This window comes from Panulirus ornatus, chromosome 5 (assembly GCF_036320965.1).
Source record: "Panulirus ornatus isolate Po-2019 chromosome 5, ASM3632096v1, whole genome shotgun sequence".
Taxonomy (NCBI): Eukaryota; Metazoa; Arthropoda; class Malacostraca; order Decapoda; family Palinuridae; genus Panulirus; species Panulirus ornatus.
The window spans coordinates 14,369,470-14,388,043 of NC_092228.1; the positions used below are offsets into that span (position 1 = coordinate 14,369,470).

Below are 18,574 nucleotides of genomic sequence, written 5' to 3' on the forward strand. Positions count from 1 at the left end.
AGAGTGAGTGCTCAAATTACAGATGTATAAGTTTGTTGAGTATACCTGGTAAATTATATGGGAGGGTATTGATTGAGAGGGTGAAGGCATGTACAGAGCATCAGATTGGGGAAGAGCAGTGTGGTTTCAGAAGTGGTAGAGGATGTGTGGATCAGGTGTTTGCTTTGAAGAATGTATGTGAGAAATACTTAGAAAAGCAAATGGATTTGTATATAGCATTTATGGATCTGGAGAAGGCATATGATAGAGTTGATAGAGATGCTCTGTGGAAGGTATTAAGAATATATGGTGTGGGAGGCAAGTTGTTAGAATCAGTGAAAAGTTTTTATTGAGGATGTAAGGCATGTGTACGTGTAGGAAGAGAGGAAAGTGATTGGTTCTCAGTGAATGTAGGTTTGCGGCAGGGGTGTGTGATGTCTCCATGGTTGTTTCATTTGTTTATGGATGGGGTTGTTAGGGAGGTGAATGCAAGAGTTTTGGAAAGAGGGGCAAGTATGAAGTCTGTTAGGGATGAGAGAGCTTGGGAAGTGAGTCAGTTGTTGTTCGCTGATGATACAGCGCTGGTGGCTGATTCATGTGAGAAACTGCAGAAGCTGGTGACTGAGTTTGGTAAAGTGTGTGAAAGAAGAAAGTTAATAGTAAATGTGAATAAGAGCAAGTTTATTAGGTACAGTAGGGTATAGGGTCAAGGCAATTGGGAGGTGAGTTTGAATGGAGAAAAACTGGAGGAAGTGAAGTGTTTTAGATATCTGGGAGTGGATCTGGCAGTGGATGGAACCATGGAAGCGGAAGTGGATCATAGGGTGGGGGAGGGGGCGAAAATTCTGGGAGCCTTGAAGAATGTGTGGAAGTCGAGAACATTATCTCGGAAAGCAAAAATGGGTATGTTTGAAGGAATAGTGGTTCCAACAATGTTGTATGGTTGCGAGGCGTGGGCTATGGATAGAGTTGTGCGCAGGAGGATGGATGTGCTGGAAATGAGATGCTTGAGGACAATGTGTGGTGTGAGGTGGTTTGATCGAGTAAGTAACGTAAGGGTAAGAGAGATGTGTGGAAATAAAAAGAGCGTGGTTGAGAGAGCAGAAGAGGGTGTTTTGAAATGGTTTGGGCACATGGAGAGAATGAGTGAGGAAAGATTGACCAAGAGGATATATGTGTCGGAGGTGGAGGGAACGAGGAGAAGAGGGAGACCAAATTGGAGGTGGAAAGATGGAGTGAAAAAGATTTTGTGTGATCGGGGCCTGAACATGCAGGAGGGTGAAAGGAGGGCAAGGAATAGAGTGAATTGGAGCGATGTGGTATACCGGGGTTGACGTGCTGTCAGTGGATTGAATCGGGGCATGAGAAGCGTCTGGGGTAAACCATGGAAAGCTGTGTAGGTATGTATATTTGCGTGTGTGGACGTATGTATATACATGTGTATGGGGGTGGGTTGGGCCATTTCTTTCATCTGTTTCCTTGCGCTACCTCGCAAACGCGGGAGACAGCGGCAAAAAAAAAAAAAAAAAAAAAAAAAAAAAAAAATATATATATATATATATATATATATATATATATTTTTTTTTTTTATACTTTGTCGCTGTCTCCCGCGTTTGCGAGGTAGCGCAAGGAAACAGACGAAAGAAATGGCCCAACCCCCCCCATACACATGTACATACACACGTCCACACACGCAAATATACATACCCACACAGCCCTCCACGGCCCACCCCGGACGCTCCACATGCCCTGATTCAATCCACTGACAGCACGTCAACCCCTGTATACCACATCGCTCCAATTCACTCTATTCCTTGCCCTCCTTTCACCCTCCTGCATGTTCAGGCCCCGATCACACAAAATCCTTTTCACTCCATCTTTCCACCTCCAATTTGGTCTCCCTCTTCTCCTCGTTCCCTTCACCTCCGACACATATATCCTCTTGGTCAATCTTTCCTCACTCATTCTCTCCATGTGCCCAAACCATTTCAAAACACCCTCTTCTGCTCTCTCAACCACGCTCTTTTTATTTCCACACATCTCTCTTACCCTTACGTTACTTACTCGATCAAACCACCTCACACCACACATTGTCCTCAAACATCTCATTTCCAGCACATCCATCCTCCTGCGCACAACTCTATCCATAGCCCACGCCTCGCAACCATACAACATTGTTGGAACTACTATTCCTTCAAACATACCCATTTTTGCTTTCCGGGATAATGTTCTCGACTTCCACACATTTTTCAAGGCTCCCAAAATTTTCGCCCCCTCCCCCACCCTATGATCCACTTCCGCTTCCATGGTTCCTTCCGCTGACAGATCCACTCCCAGATATCTAAAACACTTCAACTTCCTCCAGTTTTTCTCCATTCAAACTCACCTCCCAATTGACTTGACCCTCAACCCTACTGTACCTAATAACCTTGCTCTTATTCACATTTACTCTTAACTTTCTTCTTCCACACACTTTACCAAACTCAGTCACCAGCTTCTGCAGTTTCTCACATGAATCCGCCACCAGCGCTGTATCATCAGCGAACAACAACTGACTCACTTCCCAAGCTCTCTCATCCCCAACAGACTTCATACTTGCCCCTCTTTCCAAGACTCTTGCATTTACCTCCCTAACAACCCCATCCATAAACAAATTAAACAACCATGGAGACATCACACACCCCTGCCGCAAACCTACATTCACTGAGAACCAATCACTTTCCTCTCTTCCTACACGTACACACGCCTTACATCCTCGATAAAAACTTTTCACTGCTTCTAACAACTTGCCTCCCACACCATATATTCTTAATACCTTCCACAGAGCATCTCTATCAACTCTATCATATGCCTTCTCCAGATCCATAAATGCTACATACAAATCCATTTGCTTTTCTAAGTATTTCTCACATACATTCTTCAAAGTTAACTGAAAGGCGTGCGAAAGAGAGACTTTTGGATGTCAATGTGCTGAGAGGTGCAACGGGAGGGATGTCTGATCATTATCTTGTGGAGGCTAAGGTGAAGATTAGTATGGGTTTTCAGAAAAGAAGAGTGAATGTTGAGGTGAAGAAGGTGGTGAGAGTAAGTGAGCTTGGGAAGGAGACCTGTGTGAAGAAGTATCAGGAGAGACTGTGTACAGAATGGAAAAAGGTGAGAACAATGGAAGTAAGGGGAGTGGGGGAGGAATGGGATGTATTTAGGGAATCAGTGATGGATTGCGCAAAAGATGCTTGTGGCATGAGAAGAGTGGGAGGTGGGCTGTTTAGAAAGGGTAGTGAGTGGTGGGATGAAGAAGTAAGAGTATTAGTGAAAGAGAAGAGAGAGGCATTTGGACGATTTTTGCAGGGAAAAAATGCAATTGAGTGGGAGAAGTATAAAAGAAAGAGACAGGAGGTCAAGAGAAAGGTGCAAGAGGTGAAAAAAAGGGCAAATGAGAGTTGGGGTGAGAGACTATCAGTAAATTTTAGGGAGAATAAAAAGATGTTCTGGAAGGAGGTAAATAGGGTGCGTAAGACAAGGGAGCAAATGGGAACTTCAGTGAAGGGCGTAAATGGGGAGGTGATAACAAGTAGTGGTGATGTGAGAAGGAGATGGAATGAGTATTTTGAAGGTTTGTTGAATGTGTCTGATGACAGAGTGGCAGATATAGGGTGTTTGGGTCGAGGTGGTGTGCAAAGTGAGAGGGTTAGGGAAAATGATTTGGTAAACAGAGAAGAGGTAGTAAAAGCTTTGCGGAAGATGAAAGCCGGCAAGGCAGCAGGTTTGGATGGTATTGCAGTGGAATTTATTAAAAAAGGGGGTGACTGTATTGTTGACTGGTTGGTAAGGTTATTTAATGTATGTATGACTCATGGTGAGGTGCCTGAGGATTGGCGGAATGCGTGCATAGTGCCATTGTACAAAGGTAAAGGGGATAAGAGTGAGTGCTCAAATTACAGAGGTATAAGTTTGTTGAGTATTCCTGGTAAATTATATGGGAGGGTATTGATTGAGAGGGTGAAGGCATGTACAGAGCATCAGATTGGGGAAGAGCAGTGTGGTTTCAGAAGTGGTAGAGGATGTGTGGATCAGGTGTTTGCTTTGAATATATATATATATATATATATATATATATATTTTTTTTAATTTTCCAAAAGAAGGAACAGAGAAGAGGTCCAGGTGAGGATATTCCCTCAAAGGCACAGTCCTCTGTTCTTAACGCTACCTCGCTATCGCAGGAAATAGCAAATAGTATGAAGAAAAAAAAAAAAAAAAAAAAAAAAAAAAAAAATATATATATATATATATATATATATATATATATATATATATATATGCTCTTGTCCTCTCACTAACCCCTGACTTTACTCCCTAGACATTCCCAAACCACTCTTCCCCTTTACCCTTGAGCTTCGTTTCACTCAGAGCCAAAACATCCAGGTTCCTTTCCTCAAACATACTACCTATCTCTCCTTTTTTCACATCTTGGTTACATCCACACACATTTAGGCACCCCACTCTGATCCTGAAACAGGAGTTGTGGGAGTATGTGATAGAGTGTAAGAAAGTAAATTCTCGATTAATATGGGTAAAACTGAAAGTTGATGGAGAGAGGTGGGTGATTATTGGTGCATATGCACCTGGGCATGAGAGAAGAAAGATCATGAGAGGCAAGTGTTTTGGGAGCAGCTGAATGAGTGTGTTAGTGGTTTTGATGCATGAGACCGGGTTATAGTGATGGGTGATTTGAATGCAAAGGTGAGTAATGTGGCAGTTGAGGGAATAATTGGTATACATGGGGTGTTCAGTGTTGTAAATGGAAATGGTGAAGAGCTTGTAGATTTATGTGCTGAAAAAGGAGTGATGATTGGGAATACCTGGTTTAAAAAGCGAGATATACATAAGTATACTTATGTAAGTAGGAGAGATGGCCAGAGAGCGTTATTGGATTACGTGTCAATTGACAGGCGTGCGAAAGAGAGACTTTTGGATGTAAATATGCTGAGAGGTGCAACTGGAGGGATGTCTGATCATTATCTTGTGGAGGCTAAGGTGAAGATTTGTATGGGTTTTCAGAAAAGAAGAGTGAATGTTGGGGTGAAGAGGGTGGTGAGAGTAAGTGAGGTTGGGAAGGAGACCTGTGTGAGGAAGTACCAGGAGAGACTGAGTACAGAATGGAAAAAGGTGAGAACAATGGAAGTAAGGGGAGTGGGGGAGGAATGGGATGTATTTAGGGAATCAGTGATAGATTGCGCAAAAGATGCTTGTGGCATGAGAAGAGTGGGAGGTGGGTTGATTAGAAAGGGTAGTGAGTGGTGGGATGAAGAAGTAAGAGTATTAGTGAAAGAGAAGAGAGAGGCATTTGGACGATTTTTGCAGGGAAAAAATGCAATTGAGTGGGAGATGTATAAAAGAAAGAGACAGGAGGTCAAGAGAAAGGTGCAAGAGGTGAAAAAAAGGGCAAATGAGAGTTGGGGTGAGAGAGTATCATTAAATTTTAGAGAATAAAAAGATGTTCTGGAAGGAGGTAAATAAAGTGCGTAAGACAAGGGAGCAAATGGGAACTTCAGTGAAGGGCGCAAATGGGGAGGTGATAACAAGTAGTGGTGATGTGAGAAGGAGATGGAGTGAGTATTTTGAAGGTTTGTTGAATGTGTTTGATGATAGAGTGGCAGATATAGGGTGTTTTGGTCGAGGTGGTGTGCAAAGTGAAAGGGTTAGGGAAAATGATTTGGTAAACAGAGAAGAGGTAGCGAAAGCTTTGCGGAAGATGAAAGCAGGCAAGGCAGCAGGTTTGGATGGTATTGCAGTGGAATTTATTAAAAAAGGGGGTGACTGTATTGTTGACTGGTTGGTAAGGTTATTTAATGTATGTATGACTCATGGTGAGGTGCCTGAGGATTGGCGGAATGCGTGCATAGTGCCATTGTACAAAGGCAAAGGGGATAAGAGTGAGTGCTCAAATTACAGAGGTATAAGTTTGTTGAGTATTCCTGGTAAATTATATGGGAGGGTATTGATTGAGAGGGTGAAGGCATGTACAGAGCATCAGATTGGGGAAGAGCAGTGTGGTTTCAGAAGTGGTAGAGGATGTGTGGATCAGGTGTTTGCTTTGAAGAATGTATGTGAGAAATACTTAGAAAAGCAAATGGATTTGTATGTAGCATTTATGGATCTGGAGAAGGCATATGATAGAGTTGATAGAGATGCTCTGTGGAAGGTATTAAGAATATATGGTGTGGGAGGAAAGTTGTTAGAAGCAGTGAAAAGTTTTTATCGAGGATGTAAGGTATGTGTACGTGTAGGAAGAGAGGAAAGTGATTGGTTCTCAGTGAATGTGGGTTTGCGGCAGGGGTGTGTGATGTCTCCATGGTTCTTTAATTTGTTTATGGATGGGGTTGTTAGGGAGGTAAATGCAAGAGTTTTGGAAAGAGGGGCAAGTATGAAGTCTGTTGGGGATGAGAGAGCTTGGGAAGTGAGTCAGTTGTTGTTCGCTGATGATACAGCGCTGGTGGCTGATTCATGTGAGAAACTGCAGAAGCTGGTGACTGAGTTTGGTAAAGTGTGTGGAAGAAGAAAGTTAAGAGTAAATGTGAATAAGAGCAAGGTTATTAGGTACAGTAGGGTTGAGGGTCAAGTCAATTGGGAGGTGAGTGTGAATGGAGAAAAACTGGAGGAAGTGAAGTGTTTTAGATATCTGGGAGTGGATCTGGCAGCGGGTGGAACCATGGAAGCGGAAGTGGATCATAGGGTGGGGGAGGGGGCGAAAATTCTGGGAGCCTTGAAGAATGTGTGGAAGTCGAGAACATTATCTCGGAAAGCAAAAATGGGTATGTTTGAAGGAATAGTGGTTCCAACAATGTTGTATGGTTGCGAGGCGTGGGCTATGGATAGAGTTGTGCGCAGGAGGATGGATGTGCTGGAAATGAGATGTTTGAGGACAATGTGTGGTGTGAGGTGGTTTGATCGAGTGAGTAACGTAAGGGTAAGAGAGATGTGTGGAAATAAAAAGAGCGTGGTTGAGAGAGCAGAAGAGGGTGTTTTGAAGTGGTTTGGGCACATGGAGAGAATGAGTGAGGAAAGATTGACCAAGAGGATATATGTGTCGGAGGTGGAGGGAACGAGGAGAAGAGGGAGATCAAATTGGAGGTGGAAAGATGGAGTGAAAAAGATTTTGTGTGATCGGGGCCTGAACATGCAGGAGGGTGAAAGGAGGGCAAGGAATAGAGTGAATTGGAGCGATGTGGTATACCGGGGTTGACGTGCTGTCAGTGGATTGAATCAAGGCATGTGAAGCGTCTGGGGTAAACCATGGAAAGCTGTGTAGGTATGTATATTTGCGTGTGTGGACGTATGTATATACATGTGTATGGGGGTGGGTTGGGCCATTTCTTTCGTCTGTTTCCTTGCGCTACCTCGCAAACGCGGGAGACTGCGAGAAAGTATAATAAAGTATAATATATATATGTGTGTGTGTGTGTGTGTGCGTGTGTGTGTGTGTATATGAATGGATGGGCCATTCTTCGTCTGTTTCCTGGTGCTATCTCGCTGATGCCAGAACAGCAATTATGTATAATAAATGATAATTATCATATTTTTCTATTATTACTTTTCTTTAAAGAAAATTAACTTCAGAGTATTGGCATTTCAGTATCATCACTAGCAGAATAGACTAAGAAAAATTTTCTATGATGAAAGTACTATAAAGGCAAATTTGCATGCAAAATTCTTTCTTCATCTGCTTCCTGGAGCTATCTCGCTAATGCGGGAGACAGCGACAAAGCAAAATAAATAAATAAATAAATTAATATCTTATCCTATAGTTAGAGATTCTGAGAAAGAATGGTTGAAAAAAAAATGTTTCTTGCAAGAATGTATGGACAAACCAGGAGTCTATATAAATCAAATATGTCAAGGAGGAAGCTAAATATTAATATTCATCCATTCTTTGCTTCATGGGAAAAACTCTCACAAAGAGAAATCATATATATGAAACCAGTAAACACACAGAGAAAAATGAGATGTGTGCAGCAGCTTTGCGGTGAGCAATAGCAGATTCTCCTATTACATTCATGTTATGTAGCTTCTGATGTCAAATAAACTTATCTATCCATCCTTTATTTGCCTAAAATGGCTCTTAGTCAGCTAATCATTTGTCTTTTTATATAAATGCTCATAAAACTTCAGAATTTTAAACCTGAGCTGAAGGTTTAGTATACTAAGGCTGCATTTCTTCTTTAACTCATACTCTAAGTACAGCAAAAACAATTCTCCAAAACTGGATTTCTAGCCCTTGTGGTTACCTCGGTGGACAGTGGAGTACAGCCACACTACTTTGAATTTTCTTTGCATTTTTCTTTATGCTGTGGATTGTAGATTTACCAACACTGGAGGCTTACCTGTGATGATGCTCCCTCACCAACATCAGCGCACTGTAAGATTTTGTTCCTAAGGTCAGAGAGTTTCTCTTCCATTCAACTGCTGGTTCTACAGTAGATGTTACTGGATATTTGAACACCATATAAACAAACATAAATACAATGGGTGGTAGAAAACCACATTAGCAGGTATACCCAAATCACACAAGTAACACAGATCTATACGAAACAGTGAAAACTGTGAGACTGACCAGCTGGCAGGAACGTGACACTCTCCACCCAGGACCCACACTTACTCCACCTGCCAACCCTCAACAGAAGTTTTGACACACTTCCTACCATTATGACACTCCCTCACCAGCATCAGTGCATCCTAAGATCTCTAGCTTCATTTCTGAGGTCATGAGGTTCTCTTCTGTTTAACTGCTGGTTCTAGGGTAGGAGTAGATGTTTCTGGATGTTTGGATACCATACTAACAAACACAAATACAGCGGGTGGCAGGAAAATCACATTATGAGGTATATCTAAATCGCACAAGTAGCACAGATCTGAACACAAGAGTGGTAACTGCAAAACTGACCTGCTGGCGGGAATGTGGCACACTCCACCAACGACACACTCTCTCTCCACTTGCCAATCCTAACATAAGTTTTGGCACCCTTTCTACCGCATACACTCACATAATAGCTAATTCTGAACACAAAAGATAAAGGACTTGGAGAAGCAGGTTTCTCACACAACAGCGAAATCACATATAGTGATTTTCTATAAAGGAAGGATTGGGTATACAATATTCTAGCAACTTACCTGTATCACTAACACAAACATGAAATTCTAAGTTTTATTCAAATGCATTGATATTAAACAAACAAAGCTAGTTATAACATACCCTCTCCATCAAAGCTCTCGTTGAGAACCTCCTGTACAGCTTCTTCTGTTGCCTCAAGCGTATGTTCTCGCCATGTCTCTCCATTATCTGAGCGAAGGATTACAATCTCACGTTCCTTTCCTCGAAGAGATGCAAAGTGTGGGACCTCAATGATCACAGGGCTGTTCATGAAAAATTGAGTATCAAAAAATTTTACACATAATAGAGGCAAATTCATAAATCTGTAAAAATATCTATTCAGGGAGAATAAGATGCTTAAAAAGGAGGTTAATTTTGTGAAAAAAAAAGAGAACAACTGAAGAAATTGGTGATGGTGCCAAACAGGGAAGTGGAAACAGGTAGCGATGAGGCGAGGAGGCAATAAAGTGGGCAATTCAAGAAATGTTGAATGTATTCGATGATTTCGTGGTAGGTGTGGGGTTCTTTGGGATGAGGAGATATTTGAGGTGAGAGAGTCATGGAAAAAGGTACGGTGAAGAGAGAAGAGGTGATGAAAGCCTTGCATAAGATGAAATGTGGCAAGACAGCTGTAATAGATGATACTGCAGCTGTATTTCTTAAGAAAGGGCACCAATGACTTAAGTTGACTGGTTAGTTAGGATTTTCAGTGTATGTATGGTTCATGGTGAAGTGCCTGAGAACTGGTAGAATATATGTTAAGGGTCACTGTAAAAATAGGCAAGGAAAACAAAAGTTAGTGTTCAAACTACAAAGGTATAAGTCTGTTGAGTGTACCTGGCAAGTTGTAAGGGAAAGTGGCAAAGGTTGACAGAGCATCAGATTGAGGAGGAACAAGGTGGTTCTAGGACTGACAGAAGATGTGTGGATCAGGTGTTTGCTTTAAAGAATGTGTGAAAAATACTTGGGGAAACAGGACTTGTATTTGGTATTTATGTCCTTGGAGAAAGCAAAGATATGACACGTTGACAGAGATGCTTTGTGTAGGTCTTATAAATATCAGGTATGGGAGGACAGCTTTCAGATGCAGTGAGAAGTTTTTAACAAGAGTGCAAAGTGTGTGTAAAAGTAGCCCGACAAGAAGGTGAGTGTCTTCAGATAAAAGCGAGTCCTTGGCAGGGGATACCAAACCTATAACCCTCCTTATGACTCATATTTCATTCTAGTGTTCTCTCTTAATTTGTTTTCTTTTTGTCTCTACTACATAGTTAAATGAGGTTTAAGTTAAGTTTAAGTGACTGAAAATTTGCCCTGGGGATGTATTCCCCCATTACATCATTATAATCTATGGGAAACAATCTCATTAATGTCATTTTGGACAACATTGCAGTTTCTAGAAATATATTGACAATGTAACTTAGGATAATGCCATATCTAAGGATATTTAAGGGGTAATAATTCATCAACATGAAGATTTTCGAGATAGATTCTTAAATGAATATGAGTAGCATATCACACGGTTAACAGTGGAAATTGGACCAGCTATAACCCTCAAGTACTGAATATGAACAGGATAGTAAAAATGAAGAAAAAAGTTAATGAACCAAAACTAATGAAGGACTGAAAAAGGGATTAAGAATCAAAACTAACAAATGAGAGAAAAAGAAGAGATGGAATGGAATAAAAGAAAAATAACTATAAGACATGGAGAGTAAATGTGAATAAGAGCAAAGTTATTAAGTTCAGTAGGGTTGAGAGACAAGTTAATTGGGATGTAAGTTTGAATGGAGAAAAATTGAAGGAAGTGAAGTGTTTTAGATATCTGGGAGTGGATTTAGCAGCAGATGGAACTATGGAAGCAGAAGTGAGTCACAGGGTGGGAGAGGGGGCGAAGGATCTGGGAGTGTTGAAGAACATGTGGAAGGTGAGAACGTTGTCTCGAAGCAAAAATGGATATGTTTGAAGGAACAGTGGTTCCAACAATGTTATATGGTTGTAAGGCATGGGCTATAAATAGGGTTGTGTAAAGGACGGTGGATGAGTTGGAAATGAGATGTTTGAGGCCAATATGTGGTGTGAGATGGTCTGATTGAGTAAGTAATATGAAAGGATAAGAGATTATTTTTTTTTTTTTTTATTATACTTTGTCGCTGTCTCCCGCGTTTGCGAGGTAGCGCAAGGAAACAGACGAAAGAAATGGCCCAACCCCCCCCATACACATGTATATACATACGTCCACACACGCAAATATACATACCTACACAGCTTTCCATGGTTTACCCCAGACGCTTCACATGCCCTGCTTCAATCCACTGACAGCACGTCAACCCCGGTATACCACATCGCTCCAATTCACTCTATTCCTTGCCCTCCTTTCACCCTCCTGCATGTTCAGGCCCCGATCACACAAAATCTTTTTCACTCCATCTTTCCACCTCCAATTTGGTCTCCCTCTTCTCCTTGTTCCCTCCACCTCCGACACATATATCCTCTTGGTCAATCTTTCCTCACTCATCCTCTCCATGTGCCCAAACCACTTCAAAACACCCTCTTCTGCTCTCTCAACCACGCTCTTTTTATTTCCACACATCTCTCTTACCCTTACGTTACTCACTCGATCAAACCACCTCACACCACACATTGTCCTCAAACATCTCATTTCCAGCACATCCATCCTCCTGCGCACAACTCTATCCATAGCCCACGCCTCGCAACCATACAACATTGTTGGAACCACTATTCCTTCAAACATACCCATTTTTGCTTTCCGAGATAATGTTCTCGACTTCCACACATTCTTCAAGGCTCCCAGGATTTTCGCCCCCTCCCCCACCCTATGATCCACTTCCGCTTCCATGGTTCCATCCGCTGCCAGATCCACTCCCAGATATCTAAAACACTTCACTTCCTCCAGCCTTTCTCCATTCAAACTCACCTCCCAATTGACTTGACCCTCAACCCTACTGTACCTAATAACCTTGCTCTTATTCACATTTACTCTTAACTTTCTTCTTCCACACACTTTTCCAAACTCAGTCACCAGCTTCTGCAGTTTCTCACATGAATCAGCCACCAGCGCTGTATCATCAGCGAACAATAACTGACTCACTTCCCAAGCTCTCTCATCCCCAACAGACTTCATACTTGCCCCTCTTTCCAAAACTCTTGCATTTACCTCCCTAACAACCCCATCCATAAACAAATTAAGAGATATGTGTGGAAATAAAAAGAGTGTGGTTGAGAGAGCAGAAGAGGGTGTATTGAAATGGTTTGGTCACATGGAGAGAATGAGTAAGGAAAGATTGTCAAAGAGGATATATGTGTCAGAGGTGGAGGGAAAAAGAAGCAGGAGACCAAATTGGAGGTGGAAGGATGGAGTGAAAAATTTTTTGAGTGATTGGGGTCTGAACATACAGGAGGGAGAAAGAAATGCAATAAATAGAGTGAACTGAAATGATGTGGTATACTGGGGTTGACGTGCTGTCAATGGATTGAACCAGGGCATGTGAAGTGTCTAGGGTAAACCATGGAAAGTTTTGTCAGGCCTGGATGTGGAAACGGAGCTATGGTTTCGGTGCATTATACATGACAGCTAGAGACTGAGTGTGAACTACCTCTTCTCTGTTTACCAAATCATTCTGCCTAACCCTCTCACTTTGCACAACACCTCGACCAAAACAACCTATATCTGCCACTCTATCATCAAACACATTGAACAAACCTTCAAAATACTCACTCCATCTCCTTCTCACATCACCACTACTTGTTATCACCTCCCCATTAGTCCCCTTCACTGAAGTTCCCATTTGTTCCCTTGTCTTACGCACTTTATCTACCTCCTAATATATTTATATTTATATATTCATTGATATATTCATTATTCATTATACTTTGTCACTGTCTCCAGCATAGGTGAGGTAGTGCAAGGAAACAGAAGAAAGAATGGCCCAACCCACCCACATACACATGTATATACATACACGCCTAGACACGCATATATACATACCTATACATTTCAATATATGCATACATAAACATACACAGACAAATATATATATATACACATGTACATATTCAAACTTGCTACCCTCAGCCATTCCCATCGCCACCCCGCCACACATGAAGTGGCATATATTTTCCATCCATACTATTCACCATTTCCCACGTTAGCGAGGTAGCGTTAAGAACAGAGGACTGAGCCTATGAGGGAATATCCTCACTTGGCCCCCTTATCTCTTCCTTCTTTTGGAAAATTAAAAATGAGTGGGGAGGATTTCCAGCCCCCTGCTCCCTCCCCTTTTAGTCGCCTTCTACGATATGCATGGAATATGTGAGAAGTATTCTTTCTCCCCTATCCCCAGGGATATAGATATATCAGATTAGGGAAGAGCAGTGTGGCTTCAGAAGTGGTAGAGGATGTGTGGATCAGGTGTTTGCTTTGAAGAATGTATGTGAGAAATACTTAGAAAAGCAAATGGATTTGTATGTAGTTTTTATGGATCTGGAGAAGGCATATGATAAGAGTTGATAGAGATGCTCTGTGGAAGGTATTAAGAATATATGGTGTGGGAGGCAAGTTATTAGAAGCAGTGAAAAGTTTTTATCGAGGATGTAAGGCGTGTGTACGTGTAGGAAGAGAGGAAAGTGATTGGTTCTCAATGAATGTAGGTTTGCGACAGGGGTGTGTGATGTCTCCATGGTTGTTTAATTTGTTTATGGATGGGGTTGTTAGGGAGGTGAATGCAAGAGTTTTGGAAAGAGGGGCAAGTATGCAGTCTGTTGTGGATGAGAGAGCTTGGGAAGTGAGCCAGTTGTTGTTCCCTGATGATACAGCGCTGGTGGCTGATTCATGTGAGAAACTGCAGAAGCTGGTGACTGAGTTTGGTAAAGTGTGTGAAAGAAGAAAGTTAAGAGTAAATGTGAATAAGAGCAAGGTTATTAGGTACAGTAGGGTTGAGGGACAAGTCAATTGGGAGGTAGGTTTGAATGGAGAAAAACTGGACAAAAAAGTGAAGTGTTTTAGATATCTGGGAGTGGATTTGGCAGCGAATGGAACCATGGAAGTGGAAGTGAATCATAGGGTGGGGGAGGGGGCGAAAGTTCTGGGAGCGTTGAAGAATGTGTGGAAGTCGAGAACATTATCTCGGAAAGCAAAAATGGGTATGTTTGAAGGAATAGTGGTTCCAACAATGTTATATGGTTGCGAGGCATGGGCTATGGATAGAGTTGTGCGGAGGAGGGTGGATGTGCTGGAAATGAGATGTTTGAGGACACTATGTGGTGTGAGGTGGTTTGATCAAGTAAGTAATAACAGGGTAAGAGAGATGTGTGATAATAAAAAGAGTGTGGTTGAAGGAGCAGAAGAGGGTGTTTTGAAATGGTTTGGTCACATGGAGAGAATGAGTGAGGAAAGATTGACCAAGAGGATATATGTGTCAGAGGTGGAGGGAATGAGGAGAAGTGGGAGACCAAATTAGATGTGGAAAGATGGAGTGAAAAAGATTTTGAGTGATCGGGGCCTGAACATGCAGGAGGGAGAAAGGCGTTCAAGGAATAGAGTGATCTGGAACGATGTGGTATACCTGGGGTCAACGTGCTGTCAATGGATTGAACCAAGGCATGTGAAGTATCTGGGATAAACCATGGAAAGTTCTGTGGGGCCTGGATGTGGAAAGGGAGCTGTGCTTTCAGTGCATTATTATATGACAGCTAGAGACTGAGTGTGAATGAATGTGGCCTTTGTTGTTTTTTCCTAGCGCTACCTCATGCACATATGCACGAGGTAGCGCTAGGAAAAGACAACAAAGGCCACATTCGTTCACACTCAGTCTCTAGCTGTCATGTAATAATGCACCGAAAGCACAGCTACCTTTCTACATCCAGGCCCCACAGACCTTTCCATGGTTTATCCCAGATGCTTCACATGCCCTGGTTAAATCCATTGACAGCACTTCGACCTCGGTGTACCACATCATTCCAATTCACTCTATTCCTTGCACGCCTTTCACCCTCCTGCATGTTCAGACCCCGATCACTCAAAATCTTTTTCACTCCATCTTTCCACATCCAAACTGGTCTCCCACTTCTCCTCCTTCCCTCCACCTCTGCCACATAATTCCTTTTGGTCAATCTTTCCTCACTCATTTTCTCCATGTGACCAAACCATTTCAAAACACCCTCTTCTGCTCTCTCAACCACACTCTTTTTATTACCACACATTGCTTTGAAGAATGTATGTGAGAAATACTTAGAAAAGCAAATGGATTTGCATGTAGCATTTATGGATCTGGAGAAGGCATATGATAGAGTTGATAGAGATGCTCTGTGGAAGGTATTAAGAATATATGGTGTGGGAGGCAAGTTGTTAGAAGCAGTGAAAAGTTTTTATCGAAGATGTAAGGCATGTGTACGTGTAGGAAGAGAGGAAAGTGATTGGTTCTCAGTGAATGTAGGTTTGCGGCAGGGTTGTGTGATGTCTCCATGGTTCTTTAATTTGTTTATGGATGGGGTGGTTAGGGAGGTGAATGCAAGAGTTTTGGAAAGAGGGGCAAGTATGAAGTCTGTTGGATGAGAGAGCTTGGGAAGTGAGTCAGTTGTTGTTCGCTGATGATACAGCGCTGGTGGCTGATTCATGTGAGAAACTGCAGAAGCTGGTGACTGAGTTTGGTAAAGTGTGTGAAAGAAGAAAGTTAAGTGTAAATGTGAATAAGAGCAAGGTTATTAGGTACAGTAGGGTTGAGGGTCAAGTCAATTGGGAGGTGAGTTTGAATGGAGAAAAACTGGAGGAAGTGAAGAGTTTTAGATATCTGGGAGTGGATCTGGCAGCGGATGGAACCATGGAAGCGGAAGCGGATCATAGGATGGGGGAGGGGGCGAAAATTCTGGGAGCTTTGAAGAATGTGTGGAAGTCGAGAACATTATCTCGGAAAGCAAAAATGGGTATGTTTGAAGGAATAGTGGTTCCAACAATGTTGTATGGTTGCGAGGCGTGGGCTATGGATAGAGTTGTGCGCAGGAGGATGGATGTGCTGGAAATGAGATGTTTGAGGACAATGTGTGGTGTGAGATGGTTTGATCGAGTAAGTAACGTAAGAGTAAGAGTAAGAGAGATGTGTGGAAATAAAAAGAGCGTGGTTGAGAGAGCAGAAGAGGGTGTTTTGAAATGGTTCGGGCACATGGAGAGAATGAGTGAGGAAAGATTGACCAAGAGAATATATGTGTCGGAGGTGGAGGGAACGAGGAGAAGAGGGAGACCAAATTGGAGGTGGAAAGATGGAGTGAAAAAGATTTTGTGTGATCGGGGCCTGAACATGCAGGAGGGTGAAAGGAGGGCAAGGAATAGAGTGAATTGGAGCGATGTGGTATACCGGGGTTGACATGCTGTCAGTGGATTGAATCAAGGCATGTGAAGCGTCTGGGGTAAACCATGGAAAGCTGTGTAGGTATGTATATTTGCGTGTGTGGACGTATGTATATACATGTGTATGGGGGTGGGTTGGGCCATTTCTTTCGTCTGTTTCCTTGCGCTACCTCGCAAACGCGGGAGACAGCGACAAAGCAAAAAAAAAAAATAAAACAAAAAAAATCTCTCTTACCCTATTATTACTTACTCGATCAAACCACCTCACACCACATATTGTCCTCAAACATCTCATTTCCAACACATCCACCCTCCTCCGCACAACTCTATCCATAGCCCACACCTAACAACTATATAACATTGTTGGAACCACTATTCCTTCAAACATACCCATTTTTGCTTTCTGAGATAATGTTCTCGACTTCCACACATTCTTCAATGCTCCCAGAATTCCCCCCCCATGATTCACTTCCGCTTCCATGGTTCCATCCACTGCCAAATCCACTCCCAGATATCTAAAACACTTCACTTTCTCCAGTTTTTCTCCGTTCAAACTTACCTCCCAGTTGACTTGTCCCTCAACCCTACTGTACCTAATAACCTTGCTCTTATTCACATTTACTCTTAACTTTCTTCTTTCACACACTTTACCAAACTCAGTCACCAACTTCTGCAGTTTCTCACATGAATCAGCCACCAGCGCTGTATCTTCAGCGAACAACAACTGACTCACTTCCCAAGCTCTCTCATCCACAACAGACTGCAAACTTGCCCCTCTTTCCAAAACTCTTGCATTCACCTCACTAACAACCCCATCCATAAACAAATTAAACAACCATGGAGACATCACACACCCCTGCCGCAAACCTACATTCACTGAGAACCAATCACTTTTCTCTCTTCCTACACGTACACATGCCTTACATCCTCGATAAAAACTTTTCACCGCCTCCAACAACTTGCCTTCCACACCATATATTCTTAATACCTTCCATAGAGCATCTCTATTAACTCTATCATACGCCTTCTCCAGATCCATAAAAGCTACATACAAATCCATTTGCTTTTCTAAGTATTTCTCACATATATTCTTCAAAGCAAACACCTGATCCACAAATCCTCTACCACTTCTGAAACCACACTGCTCTTCCCCAACCTGATGCCCTGTACATGCCTTCACCCTCTCAATCATTACCCCCCCATATAACTTCCCAGGAATACTCAACAAACCCACGCCTCTGTAATTTGAGCACTCACTTTTATCCCCTTTGCCTTTGTACAATGGCACTATGCAAGCATTTCGCCAATCCTCAGGCACCTCACCATGAGTCATACATACATTAAATAACCTTACCAACCAGTCAATAATACAGTCACCCCCTTTTTTAATAAATTCCACTGCAATACCATCCATGTCATCAGTTATATTGAGACTACTCACCCTAAGAATTTGGCACCAGCAGGCTTTCATCTTCTGCAAAGCTTTTACTACCTCTTCTCTGTTTACCAGAGTAATACTCAGGAATAATGAATGGAAAAGGCTGAAGGGAAGGAACAAAAGACAAAAGTAATGGCAAGCAGGAGATGGGAGAAAGGATAGGTCAGTCACTGATAGGATACCTATCAATATGATGGCTAAAATCAAAACATATAAAGATACCAATGTATTATGAGACTTCTGATTAAGTCATGCTGTCAAAATCAAAGCAAATTTTATATATTCCAGTGCTGAGGAGGATTTAAACAATGTGCATGTCAGAGAATATGTAACATATCACATTTTGAAAATGGACATGATTGAAGGGAAAATCAAGCTATGCATATTAGCTGGTATCTAGCATCAATATCTTACAAAAGTGTATGTTCATCTGCTCTTGCCACTGCCTTGGTAAGGCAGGAAAGGGTGAAAAATGATACATATGAAAAAAAATCTATATCCAGATGCGCATACCACAGGTGTTCCTGTACTCTGTCTGTAAGTGGCAAAAACTGAGTCAAAAGTCACATTCAACAAGTCTCTAACATTGTCAGCAGATGATACTAAATATTGTTCAAATGCTTAGTGTCTATGAAGAGCCTTCCAGCTT

The 18,574-nt window shown here is 42.1% G+C and overlaps 1 protein-coding gene across 39 annotated transcripts in view; it reads right to left on the bottom strand.

The window, feature by feature from the left end:
- Positions 1-18,574, bottom strand: part of LOC139748583 (uncharacterized) — a 978,916-nt gene that overhangs the window by 454,856 nt on the left and 505,486 nt on the right. For all 39 annotated transcript variants that reach the window (XM_071661646.1, XM_071661679.1, XM_071661676.1 and 36 more), the window contains one exon: positions 9,230-9,390. In XM_071661646.1, coding sequence (XP_071517747.1) covers positions 9,230-9,390 — 161 coding nt within the window. The remainder of the gene's footprint in view (positions 1-9,229; positions 9,391-18,574) is intronic.